General features: G+C 38.4%; 1 protein-coding gene across 5 annotated transcripts in view; it reads right to left on the bottom strand.

Annotated features, from left to right (window-relative positions):
* Positions 1 to 1,660: 1,660 nt before the first annotated feature.
* rnf111 (ring finger protein 111) overlaps positions 1,661 to 21,170 on the bottom strand; it is a 58,294-nt gene continuing 38,784 nt past the window's right edge. Inside the window, exons 5-15 of one of the 5 annotated variants that reach the window (XM_051725340.1) lie at positions 19,324 to 19,449; positions 18,880 to 19,214; positions 15,363 to 15,615; positions 13,062 to 13,431; positions 8,348 to 8,473; positions 8,113 to 8,230; positions 7,618 to 7,695; positions 7,371 to 7,466; positions 6,962 to 7,048; positions 6,339 to 6,442; positions 1,661 to 3,345 (exon numbers count right to left, since the gene is read on the bottom strand). In XM_051725340.1, the coding sequence (XP_051581300.1) occupies positions 3,228 to 3,345; positions 6,339 to 6,442; positions 6,962 to 7,048; positions 7,371 to 7,466; positions 7,618 to 7,695; positions 8,113 to 8,230; positions 8,348 to 8,473; positions 13,062 to 13,431; positions 15,363 to 15,615; positions 18,880 to 19,214; positions 19,324 to 19,449 (1,811 nt within the window). In that variant the 3' untranslated portion in view covers positions 1,661 to 3,227. Of the gene's footprint in view, positions 3,346 to 6,338; positions 6,443 to 6,961; positions 7,049 to 7,370; positions 7,467 to 7,617; positions 7,696 to 8,112; positions 8,231 to 8,347; positions 8,474 to 13,061; positions 13,432 to 15,362; positions 15,616 to 18,879; positions 19,215 to 19,323; positions 19,546 to 21,170 lie in introns of all 5 variants that reach the window. The other 4 variants (XM_051725313.1, XM_051725303.1, XM_051725331.1 and 1 more) reach the window with 4 other exon arrangements.

Here is a 21,170-nt window from a genome sequence, read left to right on the forward strand (position 1 = left end):
AAACAGGTAGACAAGTATCTATATCCACAGTAAAATGAGTCCTATATCGACATAACCTGAAAGGCTGCTCAGCAAGGAAGAAGCCACTGCTCCAAAACTGCCATAAAAAAGCCAGACTACAGTTTGCAAGTGTACATGGGGACAAAGATCTTACTTTTTGGAGAAATGTCTTGTGGTCTGATGAAACAAATTTTGAACTGTTTGGCCATAATAACCATTGTTATGTTTGGAGGAAAAAGGATAAGGCTTACAAGCCGAAGAACACCATCCCAACCATGAAGCATGGGGGTGGCAGCATCATGTTGTGTGGGTGCTTTGCTGCAGGAGGAACTGGTGCGCTTTACAAAATAGATGGCATCATGAGGAAGGAAAAGGATGTGGATATAATGAAGCAACATCTCAAGACATCAGCCAGGACGTTAAAGCTCGGTTGCAAATGAGTGTTCCAAATGGACAATGACCTCAAACATACCTCCAAAGTTGTGGCAAAATGGCTTAAGGACAACAAAGTCAAGGTATTGGAGTGGCCATCACAAAGCCCTGACCTCAATCCGATAGAAAATTTCTGGGCAGAACTGAAAAAGCATGTGCGAGCAAGGAGGTCTACAAACCTGACTCAGTTACACCAGTTCTGTCTGGAGGAATGGGCCAAAATTCCAGCAACTTATTGTGAGAAGCTCGTGGAAGGCTACCCAAAATGTTTGATCAAAGTTAAACCATTTAAAGGTAATGCTACCAAATACTAATAAAGTGTATGTAAACTTATGACCCACTGGGAATGTGATGAAAGAAATAAAAGCTGAAATAAATCATTCTCTCTATTATTATTCTGACATTTCACGTTCTTAAAATAAAGTAGTGATCCTAACTGACCTAAGACAGTGAATGTTTTCTATGATTGTTGATGAGAGGTCAACGGAGTATGGCCAGACTGGTTCGAGCTGACAAAAAGGTTACGGTAACTCGGATAACCACTCTGTACAATTGTAGTGAGCAGAATAGCATCTGAGAATGCACAACATGTCGAACCTTGAAGTGGATGGTCTACAACAGTAGAAGACCACGTCGGGTTCCACTTCTGTCAGCCAAGAACAGAAAACTGAGACTGCAGTCGGCACAGGCTCACTAAAATTGGACAGATGAAGAGTGGGAAAACGTAGCCTGGTCTGATGAATCTCAATTTCTGATGCACGCAGATGGTAGGGTCAGAATTTGGTGCCAACAGCATGAATCCATGGGCCCAACCTGCTTTATATCAACAATCCATACTGGTGGCATAATGCTGTTGGGAATGATTTCTTAGAACACTTTGGACCGTTAATACCAATCAGTCATTACTTGACAGCCTATTTGATGATTGTTGCTGACCATGGACATCCCTTCATGGCCACAATTTACCCATCTTCTAATGGCTACTTCCAACATGATAATTCACTGTTCTTCAGTGGCCTTCCCGGTCACCGGATCTGAATCCAATAGAACATCTTTGGGATGTGGTAGAATGGAAAGATTCTCAGCATGAATGTGCAGCTGACCAATCTGCAGAAATTGTGTGATGCAGTCATGTCAACATGGACCAGAATCTCAAAGTAATGTTTCCAAATGGTACATGTTTGTATGTGATGTAATGTGCAAGGAGACACAAAAAATGGACACATGAAAGAGTTACCTAACTTTATTAATTTCATTATTTTAAAACTAAAATAAATCCCATGGAATATCATCCTGGGGCCATTAAGTCTATGAATGCATGGACGCCTGCCATTCAGTACTGCATTCCAACACTCCATTCAAAATTATTACAGTTTTTCTTAAAATTCGGCAATCAGAGTGGAAATACACAGCCTCCGCGCACCCTCATTCTCACAGAACTCCTGTCTTTTGTCTCTCATGTGCAAGTATATGCAAGTTAGCTAGTTGAGATTAATATTAGTGTTAGTTTTCACAGCAGCGTAAAAAAAGGAAGGAAAAAATAAGCAGTTTGCTGCACAGTTGCAGAACAAATGTTAAATGACAATATCTGAGAAGGAATAATCAGCTAACATGAGTCACTTTTTAAGTTGTTGAGAGCGAGCGAGAGAGAGATAAATGAACACTGCTAGGAGACCCTGATGAAATAAATTATCTGTTGCCCAGTTCTCCACATTTGCAATGTCCGTGTTTCTTCCAAAAAGAAGTCCACATACTGAGCTTGTCTGAAGAATTAAACTTTCTCCATTACCTAATCAAACGTCATTATACTAATAAAAACAACAATCAGAATACAGAGAGGTGACATTCATTTTTCTTTCTCTTTGAAAATACATTAGGTAAAGTGTGTTTTAAACATGTGACATCAGATTGAGGTGCTGAGAGGGGACGGATGGAACACAACCATGTGAACGTTCAAGGAAGTAAAGTGTGCAGTTGGTTCTCATCAGGGCTGGAGTTGAACTAATTTTAATTCTAGCAGTTCAGAATATAAAAAATATAAATTAAAACTCTACAGAAACATGTATTTTTTATTATTCAAACTTCCTGAATTCAGTTAGTACAGATAACAAGCTGAAGTGAAATAGAACAGACTCCAGCCCAGGTTCCCATGTCGAGAGTGAATTTGTGTGAGGGTGAACACTGTTACAGCAGCTGATCTCTTAACAATGATCTTGTTTCCTATTTAAGGAATGTCTTGATTCACTTAAAAAAACAAACAAAAAAAAAACCTCTATTTCAGATCACATTGTCTAAAACATAAAACTAATCAACATACTGATCAATAAATTGAGTCCTGCAATGTTTTAAAATGGAGGTTGACATTCTATTCCAGTAAAGCAAGGCATCAGGTATGTAAAAATGCTTCTTTACTAGAGCAGCAATTCTCACCTGCAAGTTCTCAGGCCTCATGAGGCCTATTTCATTATATGTGCAAAGAAATGCATTGCAAGGAACCATGCAAAAAAATAAAATACAATGACATTTATGAAAACAAAAGCTACATAAACCCTTTATAAATACAATACAATTCAAAACCCTTAATGAAGATGATGTTATTTCTAGCTGTATTGGTACTACATGATAGCTGGCACGCTAGGCTCAATGCTTTTTTTTTGTATGGATTGTTGTTTTTCTTTTATTTCCCATAGTTGTGCAGGTATTTCATGCCATCTTTGGTTGAATGCGTTACTGACAAAAAGTAAAAGTAAAACAACAGATAAACATCCAACAAAAGGGTTGCAAGAAAAATAGCATCAACTCTCTGGAGATAACTGAGCCTCGATGTCCACTCTGCAGATGGGGCATTTCTTGTTTGTGAGGAGCCACTGGTCTACACATAGTTGATGAAAAAGGTGCATACATGGAAGACGCCTGCAGAACAACAAGGATTATGATAAGTGGAAAAATTACTTGCTTGACTATTTTTAAGCAACAACAAAAAATGCTTCTAAAGCCCTCAAAGATTGTAAGATTCAAGGGATTACACTGGCTTAATGTAACAGAACACAGAGTAATTCACATGTTCCAGCAACAGAGGGCAGCAGAGAATTCAAAGAGAAAGTATTTGTAACAATGGTGTGGCTGATCTAGAAGGAATGCATCAGTCTGGCAAAGTCTTGCAAGAGTCACGTTTGCTGCTACTAAGGTTAGGCTTAGGTTATAGGGTTAAAGGAATGTTCCAGGTTCAATACAAGTTAAGCTCAATTGAAAGCATTTGTGCCATAATACTGATTACCATTCAAACATAATTTTGACTTGTCCCTCCTTTTCTTTATAAAAATCTGGGTTCCAGTGAGGCTCTTACAATGGAAGTGAATGGGGCCAATCCGTAAACGTTTAAATACTCACTGTTTCAAAAGTATAGCCACAAGACATAAACAATATGCCTGTTAACATGATTTTAGTGTGATAAAATTGCTTTTCTTTGTAGAGTTATAGCCAATTTTACAACTTCGCTGCAATGTAGATGTAAGGTCAACAAACCCTAAGACGACTGTAAAAATGATGATTTAAACAACTTTACAACTCAAATAAATCCATGTTTTAGCAAAATTATTGGAAGTGCTTTTATAAATTATAAGCTTCCTATTTCTGCCTTTAAATCCTCAAAAAATTGGCTCCATTGTAAGTGCCTCACTAGCCTAGTTTCCATCCACTTTTCACGCTATTTTGTTATAAACGAAGTGAAAATGCATAATAATTTTTTTGCGAAATTTGCTGTTTTCTGCCTGTTTCCATTCAAATGGCCTTTTATCGATAAAGATGGTGATGACGTCATGCCTAAAAAAACACTTTGTCGCATAAGTTTTGGTTTAGCGCAAAAGAAATCTGCCCTGAAGCTGTTTCCATACAGAAATGTGTGTTTATCGCTAATTCGCCTCCCAGACGTCCCTAATTTTTTTCCTCCAAAGTTTTGGTAAAATGGGGAGAGTATTGAGACAATTCATTGAAATTAACCAGCTTACTGTCATTTTAATTTCACAAATAAAAGCAATCAGAAGAGGATGAATTGCAATCAAAAGCAAACAGTTGCCCTTCTGATAGGACTGTAATACTGGTCCTGATGTTGCGCCTACCGGTTCCGACCCGAAAGCATATCGTCATGGCCCTGTTCAAGCTGGCAACCTGCACCAAGTAGTGGGGGAAACTTTCGGTCTTAGTATAAGGACCATCCATCGATGTGTATATGCTGTGTGCACAGCTATGAAAGGAAAATTGATGCTGTGTAATTTCAGGGTTTACATATGATACATTCCTGGTATTCAATAGGCTATTTTGAACAATCATCTAATCTAAAGCATTGCCATCACAACTGCATTATGTCCCACATATTTGTCCAGCAACTTGTAACAACCAACTGAACTTGATTGTCATCTCAAATAAATTTTAGTGTCATAATGCAATTTACATTTTCTGAAGAAGCTCCGCAAATGCGATCCGAGGTAAAGAGGGTTAGATTTAAAATATTTAAACGTTTTAAAATGTTCAAAAGCTCGTTTTCTGAAAGTGAACTCATTGGACAAATAGTTCTGATAGTTTATTGTCTTGAAAAAAGTGTAGAACATTCTGAGAATGTCATTCAGCCGACTTATTTCACCTACAGAACAGGGTAAGGCTACTTTAAGTTTGTGTAAAGAAAAGGCATATATAGGTCTAAAAATAAAAATTTTTTCGTTTGGTAATTAATTTTTTTAATTTAATGCTTTTTTCGTTTGGTAATTTATTTAATTTAATACAGGGAATTTTGCCGGCATTTTTTCAAAAGTAAGCTAAACAATAATTAAATAGAATTGGGCTATATGTTAGTGTTCCAAAAAAGCACACTGAAGCTTTTCTCATAGTATTGTGTATTTATTTTTAATTTAAAACATCTTTGTGCACAGAAATGATACATTTTTTTGTATTGTGGGCTAATTCCGTGACTGCCATCTATTATTTTGAATGGTGTGGAAAAGCAACTTTAATAAATAAACGGATGTCTACCGCGATTAAATTAATCACAAACAGTGGCCGTTCATTTGTTCTCCGTGCACTTGTCGATGTGCATGATACGAGATATTTGTGTTGGCACTCCTGGAAGTGTCATGACGTGTTTGCAGCATCGGATCTTTATGCCGTTAAGTTCAATCCAAAATCACGTACAATAAATTGTCTTTAAAGGATGTATATTGTTGTCATGATTAACACAGGCTAAAGATTTGGGCAAATTCTGTCATGTGAGACTACATTTTTGCGTTAATGCCAATTTTCTCGACAAAAAGTGTTTCCAAACCAGTTTTTCGTGACATTTGAAGTATCGACATAGAGTTTATGCGCTAGAGTTAAATGTCGACACTTGTGAAATTTTAGCGATAATTTGCGTTTCCATCAGCTTTATTTTGATGCGCTAAAACATTTTTCGCAAAAAATCCTTGGATGGAAACGTAGTTACTGTAACTTTGATTTTTGCTTCTTTAAAAGAAAAGGCTGGACAAGTCGAAAAAATTTTTTCTGGTAATCAATATTATGCCACAAATGCTATCCATTAAACTTAACTTGCATTGAACCCCTAATATTCCTTTAAGGTTAGGGGTAGGTGTAGGGTTTCTGTGGGACTCCAAATAAACACAACATATGAATGTTGCGTGCGGCTCTTGCAAGACTTTTTGCAGATCGAGGGTTTCTTCCTAGACACGACCTGGCTAATGGATCAAATTAAAATGTAAATTGAATCCTTGAGAGACCTAGATAAAAAAATAAAAAAATAAATAAAAAAAGTCTACTTTTGTGAAGGGAATAATTCTCTGAAACTATTTGGAAAAAAGCAAGGATCAAGCAAAGAAAACATTCAACATGCTCACACACACAGTGTTCTGAGGCTTTACCTGACATCCTCCCCTTCATCCAGTATAGACAGACAAATGGTGCATTTCTCCTCCGTGTCTTCTTCTGCCCCCTCATCTTCTTCTTGCTTACCATGCAGCTTCCTCTGTGCATGCAAAAGAAGCATGACAGCCATTATGAGAATTATCACTGCACCTCAATCCTGATAAACGTCTTCCCCCAAATATCAATAATTTATCTGAATGTTTTCAATTTGGCATATTTTAATATCATGTTCTGCAGTTGATGTTGCCAATAAAAAAAGAAGTAAATGTAATTAAAGAAATGTAACTAAATAAGAGTAGCATAACATGTTACTGTAAATAAGCATGCAGTGTTACACAAACTTGAGATTGCAATAACACGTGCAAAAATGGACAAGAACATAGTCTCCTTGCCATGAACAGTGTGCTCATCATTTAAACAGCATTCAAGCAGCAACAAAACCTGAACTTCAGAGAACTCAATTAATATGTTTAAAAAAATAAATAAATAAATAAAAAAAACATTTTAAATGTGCTCCTCAACTAAATTGGCTATTGTTGACTATTCCTGCCTATTAACATCTACAAAATAATTGAGCTAAAACATATTCTCCCAAACTATTTGTTCACTTTTTTCTCACCGAGTTTGAGGTTGAGTGCATATTTTTTCCAACAGATGCCCATGCTTCAGGTGCTAACTGTTCCTCAGTGTCTCTCTCCACCACCTTCTGTATTAGGGCGGCAGGGTTTTAGATTACTGTCATTCAGATAATTAATGCATTCTGACATCTGCATGGAACCTTTTCCTCAATATCAGTGACATTTTGGCAATAAAGGACTTAGTGAGGATTTGTGATGTATTTGATGACACAAAAGTTCTTAAATTATGGCTCCTGGTTGAGGTTTTTGTTTCTAACCGGAAGCTACTATATCATTTCCTCAGATAAAGTCTTTTTGTAGACTGTCTGTCCATTATCACCAAACCAGACATGACACTCTCCTTACCACCTCACGCAAAACACTGATGCTTGTAAGTGAATGTGTTCTTACCTTTTTGTACTTGTGTGGGTAGGTGCACCTCTCTATGGTTCCCTGAGAGGCCCCTCGATTCACAGTCCCCAGTCGCTCTTCTAAATGCAGCAGATCCTGTTAAAACACATTTCTTGTTACACATAAACACATTACCAGTTTAATTTAAGCTATTGTGCCATGTTTTTTTTGTTTTTTGTTTACATGATTTATTTATGAGTAAAAAAACATCTTTTCATCACTGATGATTGTGGTCTCTGTGCTATACCTCATAGGTGCGTCCAAAGGTCATTCTGGAGGAGATGTAGCGAATGTGTGGATATGTCACCTCAGACATGCCAGTGTGCTGAAGGAGACAGAGAATAAATGAGGGCACAAAAAAGATACACATGAAGAGATTGCTAAGCATAAACAAATAACCAGTTTAGTAAAGGACTCCCCAAAATTGGGCCATATTTATGAGAGGCATCGGAAATTATTCACGTTTGTGCATGCATGACACTGTGTATGATTCAGATATAATTTTATCAAATTGAAATTTCACACTTGAAATGTCTAATGAGCCTCCATTATAACTGGCAATGCATAATTCATGTGCCTCTACAAATCACTTCTGAAATAACAGATGTTGCGGATAGGGCGGCTTGGGGCTGCCGTCATTAATCTGCACCATACCTGAGAACAAATCGGTCCTTTTTTATTTATGCTAATGTATGCATATATTTCTGCTGCGAGCAGCTGATGAAGGAAAGAGGGGACTCACCATCAGTTGGATGGGAAAATGGTGCAGTCTGGGTGGAGGGTGATAGTGAGACAGATGAGGGTGCAGGTGCCCTGAAGGGTAGGGAGCTACAGTAACACCAGCCTCGATGCCCAGCTCCCTGAACAACAGCAAGAAGACCAAAAATCAGCATATTGCATATCGCATTCAATATCATTTTGCTGAAACCTTTTGAACCATTAATTTAAAGAAACTTTCTACTTTAAATGCACTCTACCATGTTGTCCTCTGGTCAGCCTGTCGAGGGTGTGACGACATAGTTTGCGGGACGTGGATGTGATGTCCGTGACCGTAGTTAGGGTGCATTCTATGGGGATGTGGCGGGGGCCTCTCGTGTGCTCGCCTTGAGGAGGAAGACAATTTGTTAGAGAGAGAGAGAGAGACAGACAGACAGACAGACAGACATCAACCCACAGACTGTGTACCATTTCTTAGGCTAATGCAGGACTCTGTTTGCAGAGGCACTGACATTGAGCACTAAAGCACCCAGTTCCTCTGCAGCAGAGAAAAGCCTCATAATACATTATGCTTTGAGATGAGGGGTGGGCGGTATGATCAAAATCTTATAATCACGGTATGAGTAATTTTATATCATAGTAATGGTATCTATACTGTATGATGATACAGCTTCACAAAATGTAATACGAGTTAAAAACTAAAAACTAACAGTTCCAGTTCAAAAATTCTGACCGGATGAGCCACATTCAAAATAGTTATAAAATAGTTAATACACACACACACACCTGAAACAGCACATCAATCCTAGAGATGTCCCGATTCCATTTTTTGGAGAACGAGCACAGATTTCTTCCTTTTTGGTACTTGCTGATACTGATACGTTTTTTGTTTTACTTTTTTGTAATGTTGCAGTTTTCAAATACAATGCTGTAAGACGTAAGATTTGAGGACAGCGTTTTTACTGTTTCAGCAAATGTAACTCATAAGACAATCAAAAAAAGCTCTCGAATTGTAAAAAAGTGTAAAAATGTAATATATATATATATATATATATATATTAAAAAAAATAGGGATGTGCAAAAGCAATCGATTAATCGAGTACTCTTTCAGCTTTAAATATCCGACTAGTAAAAACACTACTCGAATTTTGTAATATGTAATTTCCTTTGTGTCTTGTTGCCTGCCGTGAGCAACATTGAAACTGCTTCTCTCACCCAAATCTTGCCATTAGTGCTCCTAAAAAGAAAATGCTGCCATTTTCTAAAGTGATTGTATCCCTTCAGAAGACTTGGAAAGTAAGTTTCTATGTGTGTGTAAATGTTTTTTCATCGTTTTTTAATCGATCTTGTCTATGCATAGAGCTCCCTTTTTCCATAAGAAAAACAGGTTCAAAAGTTGAAGGTTGAACTTAAATTCTACCTTTCATGTATTCAAGTAAATTCCTAGTGTTTTTATGTGTTAGACTATCCAACAACAAAATTAATCGAAATGCCCATCCCTAATAAAAACCAGTATGTAGAGGCTTATCTTTCAATAATTGTTCTTTTGCAAATGTAAGGGGCAGGTTCTTTATCATGAACACAAGCATCTCTGCATGTTAAAATGTAGAGTCCTATGGAATCTGTTTTTTTCCCCCCAATTTACTTTAAAAAATTTTTCACAAATTCTGTTTTCCGTTGTCTTTTTTCTGAATTTCATATTTAACAGTGATTAAAGAGCACCTATTATGGTTTTTCAAATATTACGTTTCATGTAGTGTGTTATATAGCTGTTTGTGAATGTAAAAAAAGTCTGCAAAGTTTCAAAAATCAAAGTGCACGACAAATGGAGTTATTGACTCCCAAAAGAAAGAACCGATTCTGAACACCTGAAACGAGTCGTTAGTAATTCCAGACTTACTTCCTGTACTAACCTACATAATTTGGTAACAAAAAACCCGCCTCTGGTCTTCATTGGCTGCTCACGAACAGCTTTGACCCGCCCTCAAACACTACACTAAGCGGTAGACCAATCACAACAGACTGGGACATCTGACCAATCAGAGCAGAGTAGGCTCTCTGAAAGGAGGAGTTTAGAATGAATCCTTTAGGACGGATCATTGAACGAGTCGTTTTTGACACTGGGAAAAAAAGCTAATGCTGCAATTTAAATTATGAGCAAATTAATGTGTTTTTGACCTTGGATGCATGTAAATCTATTGTATGAGACCTTTAAAACAAAATTAGGCACATTTAAAAAAACATAATAGGTGCTCTTTAAATTTTATCATCAAAAGGGTGTCTAAATAAATGAATTCATTAAAACTTTAATCAAATGAAAATAGAACAATTAATTTTCATGCGTTATTTTTAATCATATGAAGTACTTTTATACAGATCTTTACAGCACAATCCAAAATACATGATTTAAGTTATTTTTGTCAGATAAAGTGCTACACAACAGGGCATCACATATGTGAGATACTGCTTGAATATAATTGAGTTGCTATTGATTTATTATTAGTAGTAGTAGTAGTATGTGAATATAACTGTACAGTAGGGATGTCTTTCTGTCATACTTTTTTTTCCCATTGAAATTTAGCTTTTATTTTGGCAGAAAACCAAGTGAAGCCCTTTCAGTTTGTATAGCTGCGTCCTAAATGACGCACTATTTCGGTTTTGTATAGCTGTGTCCTAAATTACGCAATATTCACTTACAAAATACACTATGCACCCTGCCATGTAGTGTATGAATTTTCAAGTGTAGTATCGTCCCAAATGGAACACTTAATATTTTTTAATGACACAGAAGCATTTGCCATATAACAGCTGATGGAAGTGACGTTTCAAACACATGTGATGTGTTGCCGCTAGCTTTAGCGCATTAGCCAACCTCAGTTCAACACTTGTATCTCAAACAACATACATATTCACACAGCGTGGGTGATTGTAAAGCATTCAGCTTACATTTGTAAGGTGCTGTCTTCACTGAAGTTTCACTAGTTGCTGCATTTTGCACTGCCTGGCCAAAAAAAAAGTCGCATACTCTAATATTTTGTTGGTCTGCCTTTAGCTTTGATTATGGCGTGCATTCATCATGGCATTGTTTCGACAACCTTATGTAATGTCACAACATTTATTTCCCTCCAGAGTTACATTCATTTTTGGCCGAGATCTTGATGGCGTGAGGGTCATTCCACTCCGTACAGTCTTCTCCAGCACATCCCAAAGACTTTCAATGGGGTTAAGGTCAGGACTCTGTGGTGGCCATTTCATGTGTGAAAATGATTCCTCATGCTCCCTGAACCACTCTTTCACAATCTGAGCCCGATGAATCTTGGCAATGTCTTCCTGGAATTTGCCCGTGCCGTCAGAGAAGAAAAAAATCCATTGATGGTATAACCTGGTCATTCAGTACATTCAGGTGGTCAGCTGACTTCATTTTATTGCCGTATAATGTTGCTGAGCCTAGACCTAACCAAATGAAGCAACCCCAGATCAAAACACTGCCTCCAGAGGCTTGTGCAATGGGCACTATGCATGAAGGGTACATCGCTTCATGCGCTTCCCTTCTCACCCTGACGCGCCCATTGCTTTGGAACAGGGTAAATCTGGACTCATCAGACCACATGACCTTTTTCCATTGCCCTATAGTCCAATCTTTATGCTCCCTAGCAAATTGAAGTCATTTTTTTCCAATTACCCTCACTAACAAGTAGCATTCTTGTGGCCACACAGCTGTTTAGTCACAATCCTGAAATTTCTCTTTGCATTGTGCGTGTGGAAATGCTCTTACTTTTACTGTTAAACACAGCCATGAGTTCTACTGTCGATTTTTAATGATGTGACTTCAAGAGTTTTAGTGATCTCCGATCATGATCATTCAAGATTTTTTTCTGACCATATGTCTTCCGTGAAGCTGATGGTTCACCACTACCCTTCCAGGTTTTATTAATGCGTTAGACAGTTCTTAACCCAATTCCAGTGATTCTTTGCTTGATGCAGGCCAATAATTTGCCCCTTCTGAAACATAGTAACATCATTTCCATGACCACAGGATACGACTTCCGACATGGTTGTTTAAGAAATGAGATGCTGCACACTGCATCAGTTAGGGTTAAAAGAATTGTTGCCAGCTGAAACATATTAATCACTGCAGTAATGATCAAATCATAGGCTCTTAAGTATCTGTTTATTTAAATCCAAACAGCGACTTTTATTTTTTTGGCCAGGCAGTGTATTTACAATTGTTTTGTCAGACAAGCAATGCAGCCAGGTAACTCTGCCCCTTCCACTACGTAACAGCACACAGCGAGCGCTTAGTGCATGAAGTGTCTCACATTCCACAGAAGTGCATCACCAGGGTACTTGTATCACACTTCTTTTTGTTGCATTTTTTGTGTTAACATACTACTCACACTACAAAATGTCGGACGCACCTTATGTTTTTGACAGCAGCTTTACACTGCCGGAAAAGCAGGTTGTTACATGACCCATTGTGATTATTAAACTGCAAAAGGCTGTGATTTAATTTCATAATTATGCAGTCTGTATGTGCTGTATGTATACACAACGAAATTCATACATCTGACGGTATAGTTTTTTGGTATCATAGCATTTTTACAAGTACAAGTACCTGAGCACAGTATTGGATCCGATTACGATAGCGGTATTGGGACATCCCAACTGAAATCTACATTGATAATGCGTCATATTGAGATATCCGTAAACAACTCAATTTCACTTCACATTGTGCCCAACCACCCATAACAAGTTCTTCCTCGCCTTGACTTGTTTGGGAGACATCCCGATCTGTATTTTCACATTACTTCCTGGTACTTCATCACTCTCACATGTAAATAACAAAGTAGTCCAGCTCACTGATGTATTGGTATAGCAAAATTTCTACCAGTTGACACTTTCCAACATCCGCCCAGCCCTATTTGAGATATATGAATCAGTTTAATGAATTTGTAATATCCCACAGTGACTCACGTTGGGTGCTGCATCATTCTGCGTCTCTGAACCTCCATCCTCTGCAGTATATCGTGCTGGTGGAGCCGCTGGACAGGGTTAGGGCCCAGAACAGGCAGGTGGTGCTGCAGCGCCTGGTGCTCAGGGGGAAGATGCTGAGGCAGAGGGGCACTGGAGCCTGGTAGATGGTGGGCAGGTAGGGAGGGTGGAGGGGCAGGTGGCACAGAGTGACCTGGGGCATGAGAAGGCAGTGGGGTGTGGAAGGGTAGGACAGGGTGTGGGATGACATAGTCACCCTGTGGAGGAGGCTGTTGAGGAGGAGGGGCATTGCCATGTGAGTGTGGGCAGGAGGAGGAGGACTGGTGGTGCAGGGGGCGTTGCAGGGGGCCATCTGAAAGAGATAAAATATAAAAATTAGCAAAAGAGCAGTACACCATCTCTTTGTCCTGTCCCTTCCCTCCTGAATGATACATCTGGATGGAAAATGTGGCATGGGAATTGAGGTTTATCTGATCAATCTATAACTCCATGAGTGTTGCAGGATGGTCAATCTGGTTACTGCACAAGTAAATTTGTCTATAATGGAGAGGAAGATTATTACTGATTGATACGATTTTGACAGAGAAGAGAATGAGGAAGAAAAGGAAAGACAAAAAGATAGAGAGAGATTATGTGAAAGACTACAAGATACTGGAGATAAATATTGAAAGAAAGAAAGAGAGAATGTGCAAACAGGTGCTCCAGTGAGCTGTGAGTGGCAATTACTCCACTGAATTCAGGCCCACCAGGGAGCCCTGCCACGCTCATTTATATTCCGCACAACACTATTGTGAAACGAATCAGCAATTAAGTGGGACTGCTGGGCACACTACCTGTAGCACTTAACACATTAACCATCAGGTGTTTCATCTAATTATCATAAAGCACAGACGACAGCATTACAGCATCTTTACATTCTAACTCTCACACAACAGGACACAAATGAACACTCTCACATTAAACTGTATTTACATCACCTTTCCATTACATCTGCTCAATTAGAGGTGTAACAATTGAAGCTGATCATGGTTCCGTTTGTATTACAGTTCTCTGGTCACTGTTTCGGGTCGGTTTGGTAAATACTTAAGTTGCAATTTAGAGTGCACGGATTTAAACTATTTGGAGCCAATATGATAACAAATATTTTAATACTTTGATACACCAGTCTGATTGTCTTTATTCTATTTTTCAAAGAGCTTATTGTATCTTACTTTTACATTTATTTAACTTTTTGCTGCAGTCCACATCGAAAATCTGGGATAAAAAACATCTGATTTAAACCTTTTAAGTGTTAAAATACTTTCTGCTTTCCCATCTTAAAAGGAATATTCCAGGTTCAAAACAAGTTCAGCTGAATCGAAAGCACTTGTGGCATAATACTGATTACCAAAAAAAATTTATTTTGACTTGCCCCTCCTTTTCTTTGAAAAAAGCAAAAATTTGGGTTGCAATACTCACTGTTTCAAAAGTATAGCCACAAGTCATAAACAATAGGTTTGTTAACATGATTTTAGTGTGATAAAATCACTTACTAACTATTTCTGTGTAAAGTTATAGGCAATTTTACAACTTTTTTGGATTGACAATGCAATGTCAAAGAACCCTCAAATGACTGTCAAAGTGACGATTTAAATAACTTTACAGCTCAAATAATTCATGACTTTTAATAAGTGCATTTATAAAATTGTAAGCTTCACATTTCTGCCAGTAGGCCCTCCAAAAAAAATGGCCCCATTCACTTCCATTGTAAGTGCTTTACTGTTACCTTGATGTTTGCTTTTTTTTTAAAAAAAGGAGTAAAAATTAATTTTTGTGGTAATCAACATAATACAGAATATTCATTTAATATGAAGAGACAACTATAAATAAGCTATTTATAGGTTACATTTTTCAAAAACTGAATACACTGTGTCTTCACCGTGTCTAAACACTTCAGCTTTAACCTGGAAATAAATGGAAAGTTAAGAAACATCCTGATGTTAAATGAATTAACACCTTTGTAAGAAAGTCAGATTTCCTTGCTTTCACAGAAACACATAAGATGAATTTGTAATTTGCATGTTGTCATTAAAGCAAAAGGGGACATAACAAATATTAAGAAACTTTACTTTTTTTTTTTACTTTTTACTAAAAGATGTATTCTGATAATTTAATTTGTAATGGTACTAACTGTTATAAATCAGTAAAATGTAAAATGTAAGCATTTTTACAAGTGGACTGTTTCATCCCTACACTAAACTAGCATTTGATTATTAATTGTCATATTAAGATAAAATGGCGTACAGGGGGGATGGATGTAGTGCCTGCAGGAGGAGAGCTGAGCAGGTTGGAGCTGAGGCTGGGCCACTATGGCAGAGCTGAATGAGTCTGCCACAGTCTGCTGGCTGGGTCCAGGTGCAGACTGGGAAACGTAAACAGGAGGCCGGGAGGCAGAGCCCGGACAGCAGGGGTCAAAGGCAGATGTGCTGTGGAACCCTGTGCTACTGGATCCACTGCTACGCACTGCACTGCTACTAAGATCCACCGGTAGAGTCTGCTGAGACAGAGCGAAACAGAGAGGGAAAAAGACAAAGAGAGAAGAAGCAAGAAGACAGAAACCAGACGTTAATCAAGTTTCAAAAGTAATACATTAAAAAAAGCAGTGCTACAGCTGACCCATGTGTAGAAGTCTGATAAGACACACTTTACTAAATGTTTTATTTAGTGGTGAAAATGAGTGATTCTTGTCCGTGCAAGCCACCGTCATGATGCTAAGGTGTTGCGGGTGGTTGCCAGAGTGTTGTTATGGAGTTGCAAGGGTGTTTTGGTGGTTGCTAGGGCATTGCTAGGGTGTTCAGGGTGGTTGCTTACCCGTTGCTTCAAGTCAAGAAGATAAGTGATGCATGTGGAAACTCAAATATGAAATTGTGCATGTCTGCAGAAGCTATTACTCTGCATGTTTTATTAAAAATAAAATAAATGGTAAATTCAGTGTAAGGGGGTTAATTTCCCCTACAGAAGTACATGATGTGTTGATGAGTTACATTGCATGTATCAGAGTCAAGGAAATATTAATCATTATCAATGACTAATTAACTAATTATGTCGATTTAATACAAGACCTGGCAAAACCTGAAAGTGCATTGTTCTGCTGTATCCTAGTAGTCATTTTCTGACATTAACTTATTTATTTACTATTTACTTGCTTATTTAAAATATGCTTAATAAAATCTGCTGCAGACATGCACATGTTCAGATCATCTTGTTCCTTAATTGCTTGCATTCACAGCAGTCTTCTTGTTGCTTCTTTACTTCAATTTTAGAAGTTTAAAATGTAGGGTTAGGGGTCTGTTAAAGTATGAGCAACAGTAATAGTGCGCTTGGCTTCGCAAGAACCACCAAAAATGAGCTGCATATCTCGTAAAACAATATCTTCCACATACTTCAAAACAGGTACAAGTCAGGCACACATTTTAAAAATAATATTAACAACAAAAACAAAACAAAAAATTTACATAAATAAAACGATGATAAAACGCTTTTACCAAACAGTATTAAATTACTCTTGAAATTAGTATCTCATTAGTGTCTCCTATCTGGGCATATCCGATGACTAGCTAATGGCACTTACTCCTTGTGGCCCATATCGTCAAAAGCCAGAGTCTTTTGCCAAATAAATTCAGCATGAAAACTACTTTTTCATGCTTATCACTCTGACAGCCCAGTTCTGGGTGACCTCGTTACTTGAGTGTATTGAGACGCTAAACCTCCATACTCCTTTTGAAACACAACTAAATATAGCCTACAAACTCATGCACACATACACAATACACGTACACATCTCTTCTCTGCTGGTCAATAATATAATTCAGCAGCAAAGACAATTAGCTCAATGTGAATTATTCAACAACAACAACACAGAGGATGGCCTAAAAACAAAACCCACTATGAAAAAGCTCAGCTCCACAAAAATATTATTTTTCATAAAGGTGCTTTGTACTTACCTTTTCATCATAAAAACATGAAGGGAATTTTAGCATTTTAAGATAGCATTCCAAATAAAAACATACAGTTGAGTCAGAAGTTTACATAAACTTAAGTCATTAAAACTATTTTTTTAACCACTCCACAGATTTAATATTAAAAGTCGTTTAGGACATCTACTTTGTGCATGACAGAGGTAATTTTTCCAACAATTGTTTACAGGCAAACTGTTTCACTTTTAATTGACTATATCACAATTCTAGTGGGTCAGAAGTTTACATACACTAAGTTAACTGTGCCTTTAAGCAGCTTGGAAAATTCCAGAAAATTATGTCAAGCCTTTAGACAATTAGCTTCTGATAGGAGGTGTACTGAATTGGAGGTGTATCTGTGGATGTATTTTAAGGCCTACCTTCAAACTCAGTGCCTCTTTGCTTGACATCATGGGAAAATCAAAAGAAATCAGCCAAGACCCCCACAAATCTGGTTCAAATTATGGACCTCCACAAGTCTGGTTCATCCATGGGAGCAATTTCCAAAAGCCTAAAGGTACCCAAGTAGACCCACATAGCCATCATACCGCTCAGGAAGGAGATGCATTCTGTCTCCTTGAGATGAACATAGTTTGGTGTGAAAAGTGCAAATCAGTCCCAGAACAACAGCAAAGGACCTTGTGAAGATGCTGGAGGAAACAGCTAGACATGTATCTATATCCACAGTAAATGAGTCCTATATCGACATAACCTGAAAGGCTGCTTAGCATGGAAGAAGCCACTGCTTCAAAACCACCATAAAAAAGCCAGTTTGCAAGTGCACATGGAGACAAAGATCTTTTTGGAGAAATGTCCTCTGGTCTAATGAAACAAAAACTGAACTGTTTGGCCATAATGACCATTGTTATGTATTGTAAAAAGGGTGAGGCTTGCAAGCTGAAGAACACCATCCCAACCGTGAAGCATGGGGGTGGCAGAATCATATTGTGGGGGTGCTTTGCTGTAGGAGGGACTGGTGCACTTCACAAATAGATGGCATCATGAGGAAGGAAAATTATGTTGATATATTGAAGCAAAATCTCAAGACGTCAGTCAGGAAGTTAAAGTTCGGTCGCAAATGGGTCTTCCAAATGGACAATGACCTTAAGCATACCTCCAAAGTTGTGGCAAAATGGCACAAAGGACAACAAAGTCAAGGTATTGGAGTGGCCATCACAAAGGCCTGACCTCAATCCGATAGAAAATTTGTGGGCAGAACTGAAAAAGTGTGTGCGAGCAAGGAGGCCTACAAACCTGACTCAGTTACACCAGTTCTGTCTGGAGGAATGGGCCAACATTCCAGCAACTTATTGTGAGAAGCTTGTGGAAGGCTACCCAATACATTTACCCAAGTTAAACCATTTAAAGGCAATGATACCAAATACTAACAAAGTGTATGTAAATTTCAGACCCACTGGAAATGTGATAAAAGAAATAAAAGCTGAAATAAATAATTCTCTCTACTATTATTCTGACATTTCACATTCTTAAAATAAAGTAGTAATCCTAACTGACCTAAGACAGGGAGTTTAAATGTATTTGTCTAAGGTGTATGTAAACTTCTGACTTCAACTGTATGCCATTCAAAGCAAACCATCTGTGATATGGAAAACAGACGCCATTGTCAAAAATGCAGACATTATGCTTTGCATAGTCAACATCTTATTTTATTTTCAGTGTATGAAGTAATAAGGCTTTTAATTAAAAGCGCTTTCAGCATCAATGGTTACAATATCCTTGTCTCTTTACCTACAATAATTACCAAATAACATTTCTCAAGAAGAATGGTGCAGGTATGAAGTTACCTGGTCGTGGTACTGGTTGCTGCTGACCCCTCCACAGGGTGCAGGCACGGCAGTGGGCCTCTCCAGAGGGCAGCTAGACTCTGGGAAAGCCAGAGAAGAGGGGACCGGGTTGGCATGGTGGTGGTGGTGGAAGTGGTGCGAGTGACTGTGGGAACCGGACTGCAGAGGACCGGACTGCTGCGTCGTCCCACCCTGTAGGCATCCTGAGTGGGTGTGCCCGAGGGAGCGGTGCCCTGAAGAGGGCCCACTGCAAGGGGAGTGCTGGGGGCAACAAGAGGGTAACCTGGGCAACGCCACACCTCCATTCTCACCAGACAAATTCCTTCTGCTGTCATCTGATTGAGAACAATCTCAGGGTAAAAAAGACTATCCATAGACAAGACGATGTCTAGGTAATAAATGTTACTGTAACTTTGGATTTAGAGCAGCATATAAATAGTTTACCTTCGGTGGCAGTGGTGTTGGTGGTGCTGGGTCCTGGGACTCCACTGTGGCTCTGAGCAGCCAGTGTGCTATCAGGCGCAGCCACTGAGCAGCTTCTTGAAGGACCAGGACCCTCCTGTGGCGATTCTGAGGTACAGGCATTATGGAAAGAGGAAAAAGAGGAGGAAGAACTGACCAGCTGTGGGTGTGTGCTGTCAGATGTGGTTGGCACAACTGAGAGATCTGAAGACGAATCAACATCACACACACACACAAACATAAAAAGATAAGACGTATGACTACTTTTCAACGAGCCAGTGCTCAGTTGCAACAAAAAACCTTAATAATACTTGTACAGGTATTATTACTAAGGGTTTTCTTAACTGTAACTGGCTACAAGATGTCTTTCACCAACATTTGAATGTCAAAGTGTGTGGATTTTCACACTTTGTTCCCCAAGTGGCCCGTTAGAACAGCTAGATATTAACATTTCATTGCGAGTAATCCATCGTCTTCTCATAGTTGCAAATTAATTTCTCACTCCATCAAAAGAAATGCAAATGCATTCATATCTCAGAGTTCTCTGTTCCCTTCCCAATAGCTACAGACCCCCAGAGAAAAAGAAACAAAAACGACAACTTTTGACAGTAAATCAAACTGAAACTATGCAAATTGAGTTTCTTTGACAAACCTTGAAAAGTAAAAACATTTCACAGATTAATAGGATAACACTACACAGATTGAAATTCCTTATCCAGAATGGCAGTTTAATTGTTTTCTATCTGAATCTGTGGGACTTCTGATAGCCTACATCTTGCATAACAGACACGACTTCATTACTTTGCTTCCAAATGAAATCCAAATTAGTCTAAATTACACAAACAAGGAAAGAGATGCTTTAGGTGTCCATCAGTCTGTGGCTGTTATACAGAGAGAATGGTGTGCCACTGCAGTGGGTTATGCTGCTGTGCATGCTGAAACCATATAGATTAATCATTATTAACGCAGCCTGAACACAGGTGAGTTGCAATCCACAGCACTGAACAAAACTAACTGAATCTACAGGATTCATTCCTCCTCCCCCTCACACAAAGAAAGAGATAAGGCTCAAACAGAGAGAGGGAGGACTGCTCACAGTGAAAGATGAGTAGATTAGATGTGACATGCAATATTTCCCAAACCTACGCAGTGCTAAACTGGGTGATCTAACTCTCATTCTCCCTTCTACATTCCAGACCTGAAGACCATCACTACAGCACAGAGTCAGGGAGACGCTTATCAAACACTCATAACTCCCGTTACATTTTAAATAATGGCTGACACACATCAAATAATCTCTCCCTCCATTTCAGGGCTCAGCAAAAGTGGACAGTGAGACTGTTTTTACAGGCTCTGCAAAGCATATTTGTGGTTTTAAAAGTTGCTATTAGAGCTCTTGTATATCAAGCACTTGAATTTAGCAAGAGAAAAGGTCATGAATGGAACAATGTTCAAAAAGGTATTTTCATGTTCTGCAATGAGGGGATACTAAATTCATGTTGAGTTCCTGTAGCTTCTGTTCTTTCTGAATTAACTGACTTTGAAAAACACTTACTGTGTTATACGTACTTAAGGCTCAAAAGACTTGTAATAAGTGAATAATCTGAAAAAAAAAAAAAAATTCTGAAAAAGCCGTTACCTTTTAACATGCGTACAGTATTGTTTATTTGTCTCTCATGCCTGTCAAATCCACTTATAAAATGCAATAAAAAAATTGCCTGGCAATAAATCTGAATGGCTGATAAATTGTTTCTTCAATCAGCCACCTTGGTTGGTAGACTAAAAGTTAATTTCGGACCCTTATGACAAAAGACGCACAGACTGAGAGA

Source organism: Myxocyprinus asiaticus, chromosome 2, assembly GCF_019703515.2.
Source record: "Myxocyprinus asiaticus isolate MX2 ecotype Aquarium Trade chromosome 2, UBuf_Myxa_2, whole genome shotgun sequence".
Taxonomy (NCBI): Eukaryota; Metazoa; Chordata; class Actinopteri; order Cypriniformes; family Catostomidae; genus Myxocyprinus; species Myxocyprinus asiaticus.